The sequence below is a fragment of the Quercus suber genome, unplaced genomic scaffold, assembly GCF_002906115.3.
Source record: "Quercus suber isolate HL8 unplaced genomic scaffold, Cork oak 2.0 scaffold_228, whole genome shotgun sequence".
NCBI classification, from domain to species: domain Eukaryota; kingdom Viridiplantae; phylum Streptophyta; class Magnoliopsida; order Fagales; family Fagaceae; genus Quercus; species Quercus suber.
In genome coordinates, this window is record NW_027069686.1 from 477,235 (window position 1) to 493,696 (window position 16,462).

General features: G+C 30.5%; 1 protein-coding gene and 1 pseudogene across 2 annotated transcripts; both read right to left on the reverse strand.

Moving 5' to 3' along the window:
• Window positions 1-311: 311 nt before the first annotated feature.
• On the reverse strand, window positions 312-3,513 carry LOC112036330 (cysteine-rich receptor-like protein kinase 10; annotated as a pseudogene).
• A 9,059-nt stretch (window positions 3,514-12,572) lies between these two features.
• On the reverse strand, window positions 12,573-16,219 carry LOC112036335 (cysteine-rich receptor-like protein kinase 10). Of its 2 annotated transcripts, XM_065780221.1 has the most exons (7): window positions 15,348-16,219; window positions 15,146-15,253; window positions 14,449-14,594; window positions 13,944-14,154; window positions 13,515-13,752; window positions 13,158-13,308; window positions 12,573-13,063 (listed from the first exon to the last, which is right to left on the reverse strand). In XM_065780221.1, exons 1-7 carry the CDS (start codon window positions 16,129-16,131, stop codon window positions 12,764-12,766), a joined length of 1,938 nt encoding a protein of 645 aa, XP_065636293.1. In that variant the 5' UTR covers window positions 16,132-16,219; the 3' UTR covers window positions 12,573-12,763. The 2 variants fall into 2 exon arrangements, with proteins under 2 accessions (XP_065636293.1, XP_023924918.2); XM_024069150.2 differs by lacking the exons at window positions 14,449-14,594; window positions 15,348-16,219 and having other exon boundaries at window positions 15,146-15,252.
• Between the last annotated feature and the right edge of the window lie 243 nt (window positions 16,220-16,462).

Below are 16,462 nucleotides of genomic sequence, written 5' to 3' on the forward strand. Positions count from 1 at the left end.
GGTTATAAAAAATTTAATTGATATTTTTTTTAAATTATGTTTATAGTAATTTTTTAAGAACGCACTTGTTTCCTCTAACTTTTTTTTTTTTTACCCCATGAATATTTCCTTCACTTACACATCACATAATTGCACTTTCATCCATGGGGATCTAAGCCCATTCGATGTACAGAAAACAGGGGAGAGGTTAAGTAAGAAAACTTAGGATCCTAAGTTTTCTTAGTTAACCTGTCAAATGACTCAAATTCCACAAGAAGATCACTTTCAAATTAAAATATCACAAAGTCAAATTAACAACTCATGTGCACACTTAAATAGCATACTGCCAGAGGGCAACTATATATGAATATAAAAATATAACATAATACTAACAAAGACTCTTTCACCAACGGGAACATAAATGCAATTGTGCCACAAGCCTACCACGTATAATTACAGAAATATTTACACTTCTCTTTTTTCTTTTTTCTTTTTTTACTTACATTCTGATGTTAGATTTTGCTTCACATTTACAATGATGCTGAAACCACGAAGAGAGGCATTATTCCTGTCAGTTATCAACATGGAGAAACATTGGATAAAGTAAGCTCATTTATAGAAGGATTTGTTGGTGAAAGCTGATCAGTCTGAATTACTCTAGCTATAGCTAATGCAGGATGTTTTGGCTGAGGAAGGGCTACCGAATCATTTCTAAAAGAACTACCACAGATGTCATTGTGGGTCTGTCTGCTGGATCCTCTTGCACGCACAAAAGCCCAATATGCATGCATTTTAATACTTCTATTGTCTGGCCAGACACCATCAACAAAGGATCTACAAATTCCAATTCTTTCCCTTCCTTCCACAGCCTCCATGCCTGTCCATGCACATTAAATAATAAAAGATTTTATTTATTTACTTAGGCCTTGTTAATGTGCCTTTAATACTGTATTAAATAATGATTTTACATAATTTACAAAAAAAAAAAAAAAAGTGAAATTGTGCATAAATATTAAGAAAAAGACAAACAATCATTATAAATTTATGCAAGCAAACCAATGAATTATTGGCGAGTATATTTTTATTTTCAAAAAGTGTGTAATGTGTTGGAGTTTTTTTTTTTTTTTGAAAATCAATGTGTTAGAGTATTATAGTTAAATGACTCAAGGTATGCTTTGAACATGAGGAGATTGAGGGATAAGGGGAAAGTGACTAGACTAGAATAAACTAATATTTAGTACATTCTACTGACAGTCTCCTCTCCTCTCCATTTCTCTTCCTCCACCTCTCACCTTCCAAGCATAAGGTAAATTCAGAATTTCAAAAAACTTAAACTTTTGGGAGAGACGGAATTTATCATGGTATCAAAATCCATGCAAGTTAAATAAAATTTTATCTCATAAATACCGTCAATTTTACCAAAACAGAACCATCTTTTTCCAACTTAATAATATTTAGTTCAAGCAAACAATAGAAACATACATATGCAAGGAGTGTTTGGGCATGTCCTGTGAGGTAGAAGCCACTATTTTTCTTCCCACTTATAATCTCAAGTAAGATCACGCCAAAGCTGAAAACATCGGATTTTACAGAAAATACGCCTTCCATTGCATACTCGGGAGCCATATATCCGCTGTTTTGAGCACCACAATACAACATATTCTTCTCAAATGAAATAAGAAAATGTTTGGGGAAAACTTGACAAAAGAGGGGGAAGAAAAAAGACTCACTATGTTCCAACGACTCTCCTAGTATTAGCTATGTTTTGGTTTTCACCAAAGATCCTTGCCATTCCAAAATCTGATATTTTGGCAACCATTTCATTGTCCAGCAATACATTGCTGGGTTTTAGATCCCTATGAATGATTTTAAGCCGGGAGTCCTCATGAAGATAAAGAAGTCCTCTAGTAATGCCAACAATAATGTTATAACATGTTTTCCAGTCAAGTTGAGTGCGTCTTTCTGAATCTGAAATTTAGTACTAGAATAGAGAGTTAATGTATGGCATCATGTTTAAAAGCAAATTGTATGACCAATTTGGAATATAATAAAGCTAATAAGAAGAAGAGTGGAAGAAACAAACCAAAGATAAAGAAATCAAGACTTCCATTGGGCATGAATTCGTACACAAGCAACTTTTCCTCTCCCTCTATGCCACATCCCAAGAGCTTCACAAGATTTCTATGTTGAAGTTTTGCAATAAGTATGACCTCATTTTTTAATTCCTGTAAGCCTTGCCATGACCTCCTTGACAACCTTTTAACTGCTACTTCCTTACCATCTGGCAAGACACCCTAATAAGAATATCCATAATCAAGCATAAATTCAGGCCAAGTGGCTTACAATAGTAATTTTAGTTGATTTGCTTCTGTGTAGTTCTTTAAAATCTCACATTTGTTTTAGCTACAATTGTATTTTTACCAACTTTCAACAAATATATTAGAGCATTAGCATTGGTGATGCTATAAAGTTATATTGCAATTTTTAGCACTATCATTACTAAAAAGCATATTGCAATGGAGGAAAAGCCAAAAATTTAGCTATTGAGCTACAGTGCACTATCATAGATGGCTGTGTAGGGTAGCTAAGATGGTAATATACATATATATATATATATATATAATTAAAAGCTACTATATTATTTTATTGTATTGTTAATATTATTTTATTATGTTGAATGTTAAAATAAAATTATTGATGTTAAGCATATTATAAAATGAAATAATAAAATAGATAAAATAGTTTTTTATAATATCAAATTGCTAAACTTTTAGCACTAGCAATGATGATTATCCAAACGCATACACTATTGACTTTATAACTTACAACAAAAGTAGGAAGTGGTATATCCTATACTCGGCATATATGCCAAGTACCTCACAAGAAGGTGTGACCCACACACTGCAGTATGCCAAGTACTTTACAAGGAAGCGAGACCCATACACTGCGTGGCCCACCTCTTTATAAGTTACCCAGCATATATGCCAGGTACAAGATGTACAAAATTCAAAAATAGGTGGAATAGTAAAAGCAGTAAAAAGGTTAGCTAAATAACTTCCTTCTTTGGTTACCTTGTAGACAGTGCCGAACCCACCTTGTCCGAGCTTATTTGAATCTGAAAAGTCATCTGTAGCCGTCCTTATAGTCAATAGATTCATAAAATGAAGATCTTCAGAACCTGGTACCAATTCACCATCTTCTGTAATCTCAATTCCAGTGGGGCGTGCCAACTCATGTAATAGTGCGTTTTGGCTTTTCTCATCATCTGCAAATGAACTTGAAACCTGGTTGTTGGTAATTCTGAACTACATTTATGATGGTTATCCATTTAGATAACACTCACCTGGTTGTGTTCTCTTCTTCCGCCTATGATAAACAGCACAAGAACCACTGAGAACTGCTAGAACTAACAGTGGTACACACGTGACCACCACGACCATCCAAGTCTTCCATTTAGCCCCTGTGTTATAATAATGTTTTTCACAATTCTTTTAATAGCTAAAACTCTTAGGACAAGTAGAAAATTATAAAGCATATTTGCTTGCTCTACAAAGTGCTTGGCCAAGACAGTATCTGGGTTATCCCCAATAGAGGTGTTGTAGAAACCTGTTACTGAAGTATTGGAAGGCAATAGCTCAAGAAGTTGCTTGAGGTTGTTTTCAAATGGGCTTTGAGAGTGTAATTTCTGGAATCATTCGGGCAAAAGATAGCGAGGGGTCTGCACTAGTAAGGATAGGGAGCAAAAACAGTGGTATAATTAAGAAGAGCATGGTTAAAAGTACATCTTTTTCCATCTTCCAAATATGATAGCACACAGGATAACTACTTTCGATAGAAGAATAAGTAGAGATGGAAAGGGTATAAGCTGACACCTCAAGCACAAAAGGTCTCAGAATGTCACGCATGAAAATTCTTACTTTTTTTTTTTTTTGGTGGAAGAAAAATTCATACTTTGACATTTAGGAATTAGATTTAGGAAAATACTTGGATAATATTAAGCTGTTGAAAATTGCCGAGAAACTTTCATGCTTAAGCTAGATAATTAATGACTGGAAAAGATTTAGGACTGACTATTCCATGAAGTGAAGGAGATCAGGNAGGATTAACAAAGCCCACCTGCAACATTAATATGTTCTTTTATAGAAGTTTCTATTTTCATTTTCCCTTTTTCTAAGTGATATAGCACATTATTGCATTCAAGGCATTGACAGACAATTAATCAAAGATCATTTTTACTTACCTTTGAATATGGGTAGGTCAATACCAAACTTGAGGAGTCGTAGAATTGGATCTCAACCTCACATTACAATTTCTACTTAGGACTATTCCACCTTGACGAAAAAGCTTTTTTTTTTTTTGGTGGAAGAAAAATTCATACTTTGACATTTAGGAATTAGATTTAGGAAAATACTTGGATAATATTAAGCTGTTGAAAATTGCCGAGAAACTTTCATGCTTAAGCTAGATAATTAATGACTGGAAAAGATTTAGGACTGACTATTCCATGAAGTGAAGGAGATCAGGACAAATTTGAAATTTCCCATATATATATATATATATATTTTTTGAATCTTGACTGACCAGGGCAACTAGTACTATAATTACATTTTGTTTTCTTTATCGAAAGTCAATGGAGTACACCCTGACAAGTCTCGATTAAAAAAAATTGACATCATACTAGGCATAATTATAAATTGCCCACAGTAGTTTTTAATCTATGTGACAATGTCCCATAGGATTTGATTAATATTGCTTTCTATTAAATACTAAAAGTGATGGTTGATACCATCAAAGTAGGGGTAGTAATTTGTGTTCACGTGTCGAGTTCGTATCGTGTTAAGTCATGAATATTCGACTACATAGGTCAACACTAACCCGACATGTTTATTAAACGGGTCAAAATTCCTTAACTCTAACACGACCCATTTATTAAACGGGTCAGTCGTGTCGACTTGTTTATCATATTTTATCAAAATAGAAAAAAAAATTATGAAAAAACAAACAAATAGATATTTTTAATATAAAATTCAGAACTAACGAATAATTGTATCACAAATAATTATTCAAAACTAAAGCATATTTCAATATCACAAATAATCAATCACAATATGTTAAAGAAAATAAATCACAACAACTAATATGTTTATATACCTAGAGTTTTAAGGATATATTAGTAAAATGTCATTTAATTAACAAGTCAGACGGGTTAAACGGGTTCTATGTGTTCAACAATAACCTAACTCATTTATTAAATGGGTCAACCGTGTCAACCCGAATATGACACAAACCCGTTAAGCCTCAACCCATAACCTGCTAATTTTGTGTCATGTTGTATCTGGTTTGCGAGTCGTGTCAAATTTTGGGACCCCTACATCAAAGGACTAGTTAAACAAGTGGCATAGTTGTTAAGAGGTTAAATCACGTGAACGAGCTTAATTATGTATGACCATTAATTCTATTAATTTGATATTATGGATTGGGTAACAAGTTATTTATCCAATTCTGCTACATTTCAGACGTGTGAACTATGAAATGGTACAATCTGCAAGAGGCTGCGGATGGCTTCCCAGTCAACTTTGAATGTTAAAACCTTCTCATGTTGACCGCTCTGGGTCAATTATACAATGGATCAAGGTCAGTAGAATGGCCTTATAAACTATAATTAGTCTATTTTACCTAACAGTTGTATTCTGACTTATTAACTTTGCAATTCTTTACCTACCCTAGAAAATGATTAAGAAAAAAACTTTACCTATTTTATTATTATATAGAAATCCTATCTAAAAGAGATTTACTCTTTATTTATTTTTGATAATAAAGATTTACTCTTTATTAAACTAATGAGTGGCTGTCAAGAATATAATGATGCATAAACTTGTGCAATAATTTAATGAACAAGGCTTTAGCTGACTTCATAAAAAAAAAAAACAAACAAAACAAAAAAAAAAAAAAAAAAAAAAAAAAACAACAAAACAAACAATACAAAAAAAAAAAAAAAAAATCCTTTAAACCCTCGCTTGTTACAATATTTTAGTTTCTTTATTTTGTTTACATATTTAGCCCTTCATGGGTATGATTTTTAGAAATCAGGTGTGCCTTGTCCAAGCATTTTCAGTTGATTTCTCCGTACTTTGATACAGGGAAAAGAATTAAAATCTATGACCAGTTCTCAGATATGCTATTTAATTGATTATTTGAAATGGAAATGTAGTCGATATTCCTTTGGAGGGGGACTCAAAAGTTGAAACCACTTTCATTTGAAAATATGGTCTAACAAATCAAAAAATCTAACTATATATGGTATTTATCTATACTATATATAAGATGATTCTCATCTTTCAACTGAACTTTTATATGGTTCAAAAATATCTTCATTAATGAAGAGTATTTCATTTAGAAATATGGTAATGAATGACAAATAACAAATTTCATTTTAATTTAAAAAAAAAAAAAAACTCTTAAAATTTATGATTTTTTTCTCTCACATTCAAAAAAGAAATTACAATTACTGCTTATCTATAAAATTTATCCTTTTTATTTGTTTCAAAAATAAATAAAAAAATATATTTCTAAATTATAATAGATGCAAATTATTAACATTTACCAAAAAAAAAAAAATCCTAAGCATGCGAGTGAGGGCATGCTCAGCGGCTAGTAATATTATAAGGGAATTTTTGGAATATTTCTTGAACTTCACTGTTATGCTGACATTTCATATTTGAAAGGTTGTGGGTAAGGGCATATTCAGTTGATAAGAATTTCAAATCTTTAAAAAAAAAAAAAAATTATAAATGCATGAAACTCCCTGTTAAGGGCATATTCGGTTGATCAAATCCTGTTGTTCAAATGACCTTAGGTAGGATCAAGTTACACGCATACAACTTTTTGTGATGTTACATCAATGAATAACTTTTATTTCATATTTTAAAAATTCATCATTAAATTAAATATTTTCATTATTCTTATTATGCATGCTAATTTGTTTTATGCTAATATGCATGTTATATCTTGAGTTAATTATATATTACTTATAACCCAATCCACAAACTCATGTTTTGTGTATAATTTTAAGCGAATGAAACTTAAAATTTAGATTTATTTTGTTTTGTTGAATCCGATGAGATAACTATTAATCTATGACAATTTTGAGCAAATATATAAAATATAAGGAGGTAATGTAATTCAACCATTAATTCATCAAAATACTCTCTTAATGAAAAGTTACAAAATAGTAACATTGATCAAAATGCATCAAGTATAACTTGAACCTGACCTACCTTAAATTAGAATATATGATAGAAGGGTTGGAAATAACAAGGGTGGACNAAAAAAACAAAACAAAACAAAAAAAAAAAAAAAAAAAAAAAAAAAACAAAAAAACAATACAAACAAAAAAAAAAAAAAATCCTTTAAACCCTCGCTTGTTACAATATTTTAGTTTCTTTATTTTGTTTACATATTTAGCCCTTCATGGGTATGATTTTTAGAAATCAGGTGTGCCTTGTCCAAGCATTTTCAGTTGATTTCTCCGTACTTTGATACAGGGAAAAGAATTAAAATCTATGACCAGTTCTCAGATATGCTATTTAATTGATTATTTGAAATGGAAATGTAGTCGATATTCCTTTGGAGGGGGACTCAAAAGTTGAAACCACTTTCATTTGAAAATATGGTCTAACAAATCAAAAAATCTAACTATATATGGTATTTATCTATACTATATATAAGATGATTCTCATCTTTCAACTGAACTTTTATATGGTTCAAAAATATCTTCATTAATGAAGAGTATTTCATTTAGAAATATGGTAATGAATGACAAATAACAAATTTCATTTTAATTTTAAAAAAAAAAAAAAACTCTTAAAATTTATGATTTTTTTCTCTCACATTCAAAAAAGAAATTACAATTACTGCTTATCTATAAAATTTATCCTTTTTATTTGTTTCAAAAATAAATAAAAAAATATATTTCTAAATTATAATAGATGCAAATTATTAACATTTACCAAAAAAAAAAAAATCCTAAGCATGCGAGTGAGGGCATGCTCAGCGGCTAGTAATATTATAAGGGAATTTTTGGAATATTTCTTGAACTTCACTGTTATGCTGACATTTCATATTTGAAAGGTTGTGGGTAAGGGCATATTCAGTTGATAAGAATTTCAAATCTTTAAAAAAAAAAAAAAATTATAAATGCATGAAACTCCCTGTTAAGGGCATATTCGGTTGATCAAATCCTGTTGTTCAAATGACCTTAGGTAGGATCAAGTTACACGCGATACAACTTTTTGTGATGTTACATCAATGAATAACTTTTATTTCATATTTTAAAAATTCATCATTAAATTAAATATTTTCATTATTCTTATTATGCATGCTAATTTGTTTTATGCTAATATGCATGTTATATCTTGAGTTAATTATATATTACTTATAACCCAATCCACAAACTCATGTTTTGTGTATAATTTTAAGCGAATGAAACTTAAAATTTAGATTTATTTTGTTTTGTTGAATCCGATGAGATAACTATTAATCTATGACAATTTTGAGCAAATATATAAAATATAAGGAGGTAATGTAATTCAACCATTAATTCATCAAAATACTCTCTTAATGAAAAGTTACAAAATAGTAACATTGATCAAATTGCATCAAGTATAACTTGAACCTGACCTACCTTAAATTAGAATATATGATTGAAGGGTTGAAATAACAAGGGTGGACTATTTGGTCTTGACGAGGAATGGCCAAGGACATGTTAGAGGAAATTTAGATGAGAAAATGATTCAACATTTTACACAACAAGACAAAATTTCCTTTTTTTTTTGGGGGGGGGGGGGGGGGGGGGGGGTAAAAAAGGAAAAGAAACATTGTGTTATGTGGGTGTTTCCAATGTAGACATGAGCTAAAGATGATGATGTTTTAAACCCCGAACTTAGGTTTGTCCAATCCCACGTATATTGGTGAGACTTGGACCCAAGCACTTATGCCAAGAATCCGAACAAGGAATAAAAGAACAAACAAAAACATATAAGGAAAAAAAGATAGCAACAAAACAAACATTTTCCCCAAATTCCATTAATATCAACCCTAAACCTTAATAGCAAATCCAAGCAGCAAGACAAGCAACAAAGTGGCACCATTGCTATAAAATACACTCTAAAAAAAAAATAAAAATAAAAATAAAAAGTAAGCCAAAATCTCAAATCATTAAAGAAAAACAATCTAAATTTACAAACTTTTTTAATAAATTGAAAAAGAAGTTAAGTAAAGATAGTCTTACATAGGATTTTGGACCAATGGATCTAATTTAGCCAAATATTATCTATGATCTAAAAGGATATAGGAGGAATTTTAAATTGAATTTAGTTAGACTTTCAAAAGAAATATAGTCATTAAAAAGTTCACAAGGAACTTATATTATATGATCTAAAAGGATATGAGAAGAATTTCACGTAATAAGAAATTAACACAAAGCACAATGAAAATAATTAATATAAACATTGATAAAGTCTTTACAATCAATTAGTAAAAGTAACTTGGAATCATATACAACACATGAAAGACATGTTTTGAACCAAATTTTTCATAGTGATAGTCAACTGTAAAAATTAAAACACATACAAACTAATAAATACATAGAATAACCAAAATCTAAAACACACAAAATAGTTCAAATGTTGAGAATTTAAAAATAAAATAAAAACTTACCTAAGAGAAACTAAGAACTTAAATAAGAGTCCCTTGTTTTGCTTCTTTATAAAAGACTTCTTTTGACTTAATATCTATACATGAAATTTAGAAACAAATAATAATAAGTAAAATGAATTTATTTAATCAAAATTATCATATATTAATACATATGCATAAGTTACAACTTGCAAAACATAAAAAATAAAAAATAAAAATAAAAACCAAAAACATGGGGTTCAAGAAGGATTCTATGGAAAGACCATTAGTGAATATATATAAGTTTTTAAATTTTGATAATAAATTTTTATTTAGAGTAGGATTTAAATTTCTAAAAGTTAGATCCAAGTTGCATGTTTTGTTAAAACACTTATCGCGTTACTTTATCTAAAGAAACCAATAAGATCAAATAAGTTGTTGTCTTTGCCAACTGAAACTTAGATGCATGCGACATGTTGCATGTTTTGTTAAAATACTTATTATTATATTACTTAAAAAAATTGATAAGAATAAATAAGTTGTTATCTCTATCAACTGAAACTTAAATTTATATTGCATGTTTTGTTAAAATATTTATTATTATTTTTATTTAAAATGCATGTTATATATTTTTTTTAAATTACTGTTACTTTATCTAAATAAATTAATAAAGTCAAATAAGTTGTCTCTATCTTAAATATATGTTGCATCTTCTGTTAAAACACTTATTATTATTTTATCTAAGATGTATGTTACATGTTCTGTTCAAAAAACTTATTGTTATTTAATCTAAAGAAATTGATAGAAAAAGTAAGTTGTTGTCTACTTGTCTTTATCTAAAAATTTGTTTTTATCCAAAATATTGATGTAATTTTGTGAAGCTACTTGTTACAATTAATTTAGTGAAGCCAGTTGTGACAGCCATGGATTCTAAACACCCACCTCCACCAACACCCCCCCCCCCCCCCCAACACACACACACACACACACACACACACATCACTTTGTTAACTATTTTCCTCCAGTTGTAATGAGTAATTACACATTTTTATTGCCTCATATCTAAATCAGATTGCGCTTTTAATAGCTAAGATTAAAATTTGAAAAATTCACTCTTAATTTTAACTTATAAAATATTTTGCCATTCTACTTTTTCACATTGTTAACTTTTTTTTTTTTTTTCTCACATCAAAACAGCGGTAGCACAGTGCAAATCGAATCCAGATCCGTTTTCATAGTCATCTACTAAGATAAATTACACCAACCTCTTGAAAATTTTTAAATGTAACAAATAAGTCTATCCTCACTTTTCTAACAAAATATTTCATTTAATGAGACTATCTATATAAAAATTAATGGACTTATTTAAGATATTCATAAAATCTTAAGGGTGTAAGTGTCATTTCATAAAACGTTTGAGGAAGTTTCATTTTGTAAAATGTCAGAAGTGATTGGGATAATTTCAGCTACATATTATTAACGCAAATACCACATTTTTGTATCTATTATTCTATTTTGAAATGATCCAAAATATTTTCACACATATCCTGACACATTAATCAAAATAAGTTTAAATAATAAGGCCAAATAAAATGATAATATATTCAAACAGCTAAAATATACGTGACAGCGACATTTTAAAATTTAAAATAGATTCTCCATACTCAACATAACTTGCTTTTTAAAAACAATTGTTACAATGAGGATTCAAACTTTAATACTCTTCGTAAAAGACTAAGTAATTTCACCAAGTTACAAGGTTTTTTGTCAACTTTAAAATATTTAGATGGAGGATAAATAAATAAATATATAAATAATACACATTTACTTATTTGTAAAAGGAGACCTCTTTTTTTCTTTTTCTTTTTTTGAGTCATTAAAAGAAGACCTCTTGAGAGAAGAGGTTAGTGCTACCAAACATTAATTTGGACACACCCATCTCATATAGGTCAAATTCTAATATTAAGCTGTAATTCACATCAATTCTAAGTATGACGTGTAAGTAATTTGTATTTGTAAGACATTAGGTGTGTGCTAGGCAAAAATTAAAATGTCAACTTATTTTATTATTCAATTTATTTTTGCTACTATTTATGGGCTCCACTGTATTTTTTAGTACTATTCATAGGTCTCATTATACTATTTCAGTTAACTTTTAACTTTATCAATAGTACCTTCAGCAAAAAGTTTTCAGTTTCAGTGAAATAAATGAATCCCAAATATACTCTAATTAGGGGTTTTCGGTTAGTGAGATAATGATATCATCTAACTTTTATTTTTATCTACAGTACTTTCAGCAAAAAGTTTTCAATTTCAACAAAAATAAACAGATCTCAAATAGACCCTAATTAGGGGTTTTCAGTTAGTGAGATAATGATAAGGGTAACATTGGATAACAATGCCAAAAACCTAGGGACTGACTTTTTAAACAACTGAAATTTTTTAGTTGTTAAGGATAAAAGTTTTTTTTTTTTTTTTATTATTAACTTAGTAAACCCTTTTGTAGTATGGAGAGAAGGCAAGGAGGAATCCTCCGATCAAACTAAAGGGTCATCATTGGCTTGTGCACTGCTTTCTTGTTCACTTTTCAAAATAATTCACATTAGATTATTTATTTTGCACAATATTTCATTAAAAATTTAAAATATTAATTTTTCTTGATGTCTTTAATTACTTCACATTTTTCACACATAACAACTATCATCTATTTTCTTTCTTCATCCTCAGAATACGTAAAGAAAGAATAAAAAATAAGTTACAAAATGAATAATTTTAGTATAAATTTACATAATTACTGTAACAACCATGTAATTTTTCACAACTTTATATGGCATGATGTAGGTAAATTTTGAGTTTGGTTTGCTAAAATGTGTTACTTTTTCTATTATACAATTACTGATGCCACATGCAAGTGCTGCTAGAATGTTAAAAGTTATTAACATTTTTCAAACGATGTCACATAGGGAATATAGGATACATGTATAATGACATGCATTATAAAGTCAATTGTAAATTTCAAGCGAATACAGACATTTGTTTCGATACAGCACACACGAATGATATAATCATATAAGACATTAATGAAGTTTCAAATCCATTTATGGATCCTTCACCGTGGCCTAATACTGGAAATTGATAAGCCGGAAACAGAGAGACAATCAGGATCGGTTTCGTTGTTCTCAGTGAATCTACCCATCGAAAAGGCAGGTCGTTCAGGTGGGCTAAGACTCACAGTTTCACTTTTCAACATTACAACCAAAGCTGACATTGTTGGCCTATCAGATGCATCTTCTTGAACACACAAAAGTCCAATTTGTACGTATCTTAGAAATTCATCTTTATTGAACGAATCAATCAATAAAGGATCCATTAGCTCCAATGCCTTTCCTTCATTCCATAGTTTCCATGCCTGCACCATAATTCAATGAGTTTATAGATCATTTTTTACTGCGATGTGAACCTCAGTAGTATGATCTTGACTTAATTAAGACAAATAAACTTACATATGCTAGCAGGCTAGAAGCACGTTTTGATTGATGGAAGCCAGCATTTCCCTTCCCAGATACGATCTCAAGCAAGAGTACTCCAAAACTAAACACGTCAGACTTGATAGAATATATTCCTCCCATAGCATATTCTGGAGCCATATATCCACTATAAAAAAATATAGTAAAGAAATAATTATTAAAGCATTTTTATTCTTCATGATTAATACCTATAACTCTAATCATTTCAGCTCCTTCATTCATTTACTATATGGCATAGTATGAATTTCTTTCAGAAAGAATACATCATTTTTAAACATCCAATTGACTCTAAGGAATATAATTGAAAATTATTTTTTTTAAAAGTGTACTTACTATGTCCCCACTATTGTAGTAGTATTAGTTGCACCTTCATTTCCTGCAAAGATCCTTGCCATTCCAAAGTCTGAAATCTTAGGATTCATTTCATAGTCCAACAACACATTGCTAGCTTTTAGGTCCCTATGAATAATTCTAAGTCGAGAATCCTCATGAAGATAAAGAATTCCACGTGCAATTCCAGTTATTATATTAAGACGTCTGCTCCAATTGAGTTGTGCACGATTCCTTGGATCTTAACCATCAAAAGTCAAAAGAAAATCAATAGCTTCAAAGAAGTCATTATTGAAGTTAATGAAATGCATTTAGATTTTTTTTTTTTTTTTTTTTTTTTTTTGATACGATGTATTTAGTAGTTATTCCTGAATATGTACAAAGTCATTTCAAGAGCTAAGAAAATATAAAGTTGTGAGGAAATTAACAAACCAAAGAGAATGACATCTAGGCTACTGTTGGGCATGAATTCATAGACAAGTAGCTTCTCCTCTCCATCTATGCAAAACCCCAAAAGCCTGACAAGATTTTTGTGTTGAAGTTTCATTATTAGTAGAACTTCATTTGTGAATTCCTCTGAACCCTGCTCAGAGTAGCATGAGAGCCTCTTAATTGCTACTTCCTTTCCATCACTTAGTATGCCCTACAAAGGATCATTGGTTGTTTCAACTAGTTAACATAAAAGTGAAATGGATAATTCTTCAAATTGTAAAATTAGAAATCAAGGATGGACTTTTCCCTTTTATTATAATCATAATTGGTATTGTTTTGTTTAGTGCTAGTTTAAGAGAGATTATTTTTATTGACTTAGATCATGCTTAAAAATGAAGGAGACAAAAGTACAATTGTATCTATAAAAATAAAGCTTTAAAAATTGTACCTAAGTCAATAAGTTGAAAATAAATTTTTCTAAATGAGCCCTAAGAAACGTTATAACCTTGTAAACAGGACCAAAGCCACCTTGCCCAAGCTTATTTGAATCACCAAAGTTGTTGGTAGCTGCTTGCAGAGATGCCAAATTAAAATAGGGGAACTCCTGAGATTTCGAGTCATATCTTCCTTGAAAATGTTGGTGATGGAAATCTAAGTTATTGGTACTACCAATGTTTTGAATTATTCCATGTCCTAAAATTTTTCTTCTTCCCTAAATTGAATGAAAAAGTAGAAAATTATGGAGCAAGATATATATATATATATATATATATTTATGTGTTAAATATTTCTGTCCTTGAAATTTGGTGTAGGTTTGATTTTGTCCTCTCAAATCTAAACCAATCAAATTTGGTCCCAAAAATTTAAAAAGGGGAAAAATCTGGTCATTTCATCTACTTTCCAATTTGGGTGACTAATGGGATATAGGATACCCAATATTTTTAAAAGATCAAGTCAAATCAATCACGTATTTAAAGGACTATAATCAAATCAATCCAATATTTAGTGACCAAAATTGAACTGACCGAATGTTAATTAAGAGACTGAAATTGAATGGAGCCCATGGACATGGGACAAAATTGTTACCTTTTGTAAAAAATTTGGGGCCAAATCCAAATATTTTGTACCAAAATCGAACCTTTTCCAAATTTCAGGCACCAAAACTATGATTTATTCTAAATGTATACATGTTTTTTTTTTACCATTTTTATTCATCATCCGATAGTAAACATAGGGACCCAGAAGGACTATCACCAAGCATGCTGATACAACAGTAACAACTACAATCATCCACAATTTCATTTGAATACCTGCATTTGAAAGTAATCATTTACATCTAGTTATTGATTGTCACTTGTGAATATTATAAAATCAAAATTGGTGTTATTGTTTGCAAATACTTACCTCCCGCTTGTGAAGAACCAGAAGAGTTAGGTGTGCCTCCATAAAAGGAATACAATTCATATCTCAAGAAGCAACTACGACTGAGAAGTCTTGCACCAACGGAGTAATAGTAGATCCTCAAAATATCTGCTGTAGCACTCTGAAGGCATAAATTACAGTCATTGGCAGACAGGTCTCTAGTGCACTGTACTAGAGCATAGATTGTTTTGTCTTGAAAGGCTGCTTCTCCAGTAGCATACATGTTAGCTGAAAGATTGAAAGCTGCCTGGTTAGCAAGATTATTCAATGTCACGTTCACAATAGATTTGAACACTTCTGGTTGTGAATTATTCTTCTGGTTGTCTAAGGGAGTAGTTCCTGTGACATCTAATATGCCAAAGAAACTTTTGTTGGAGTAGCGCAATTGACATATCTCCTCCCACACCACTGCTTCTGTTGTGCTTGGACAAAGCTTCCAGATATCTTGTGAAGCCGTAGTTATGCAGTCGTGACAGCTTTCGTTTGTAACATAGTCGAGGCACATGTAGAGACCATAAACTCTATTCGTGTCATTGCCAGTGGAGGTATTGTAGAATTTGGAAATGGAAGCATTCGAGGATAAAGAATGGAGGATATTGTTAAGATTATTCTGAAATGGACTAGTAACTGTATAGTTACCAGTGTTCGAACAATTGTGATATGGAGGGTCAGCATAGGCCAGATCCCAAAGGAGGGCAAGGAAGACAAAGAGCATATGCAATTGAAAGACTTTTGGCGGAACAATATGGAATTGAGCCAGAGCCATATTTCACTTTCTGGATGTTTTACTTCGAAATAATGGACATCTGAAATCTCTCTAGCTATCTATATATAGCAGCTGAAGGTTTTTTTTTTTTTTTACACCTTAGGCTAGAACTGAAAAAATAAAAACCATTATTGGATACTTGGAGTCTCTTCAAATTTAATCAATGACCAATTTCTTATTAGAGCTCTTAGGCCAACATCAAGTCAATCATTGTTTTAAATTCAACGTTTGCCAATTTGTGGAGTGCATTGTAAAAAAAAATAAAAAATGCATTATTGGCCTATGAAAGCAAATATTCAATGATAGCTAATCCAGGGGCTAGCGGGCTACA

Coding starts and splice junctions, on each gene's coding strand:
- LOC112036335 (XM_065780221.1), bottom strand. CDS start 16,131: ATGGCTCTGGCTCAATTCCATATTGTTCCGCCAAAAGTCTTTCAATTG. Junction 15,254..15,347: donor TGGTTCTTCACAAGCGGGAG/GTAAGTATTTGC, acceptor TTTCAAATGCAG/GTATTCAAATGAAATTGTGG. Junction 13,064..13,157: donor CTTCTAGCCTGCTAGCATAT/GTAAGTTTATTT, acceptor ATTATGGTGCAG/GCATGGAAACTATGGAATGA.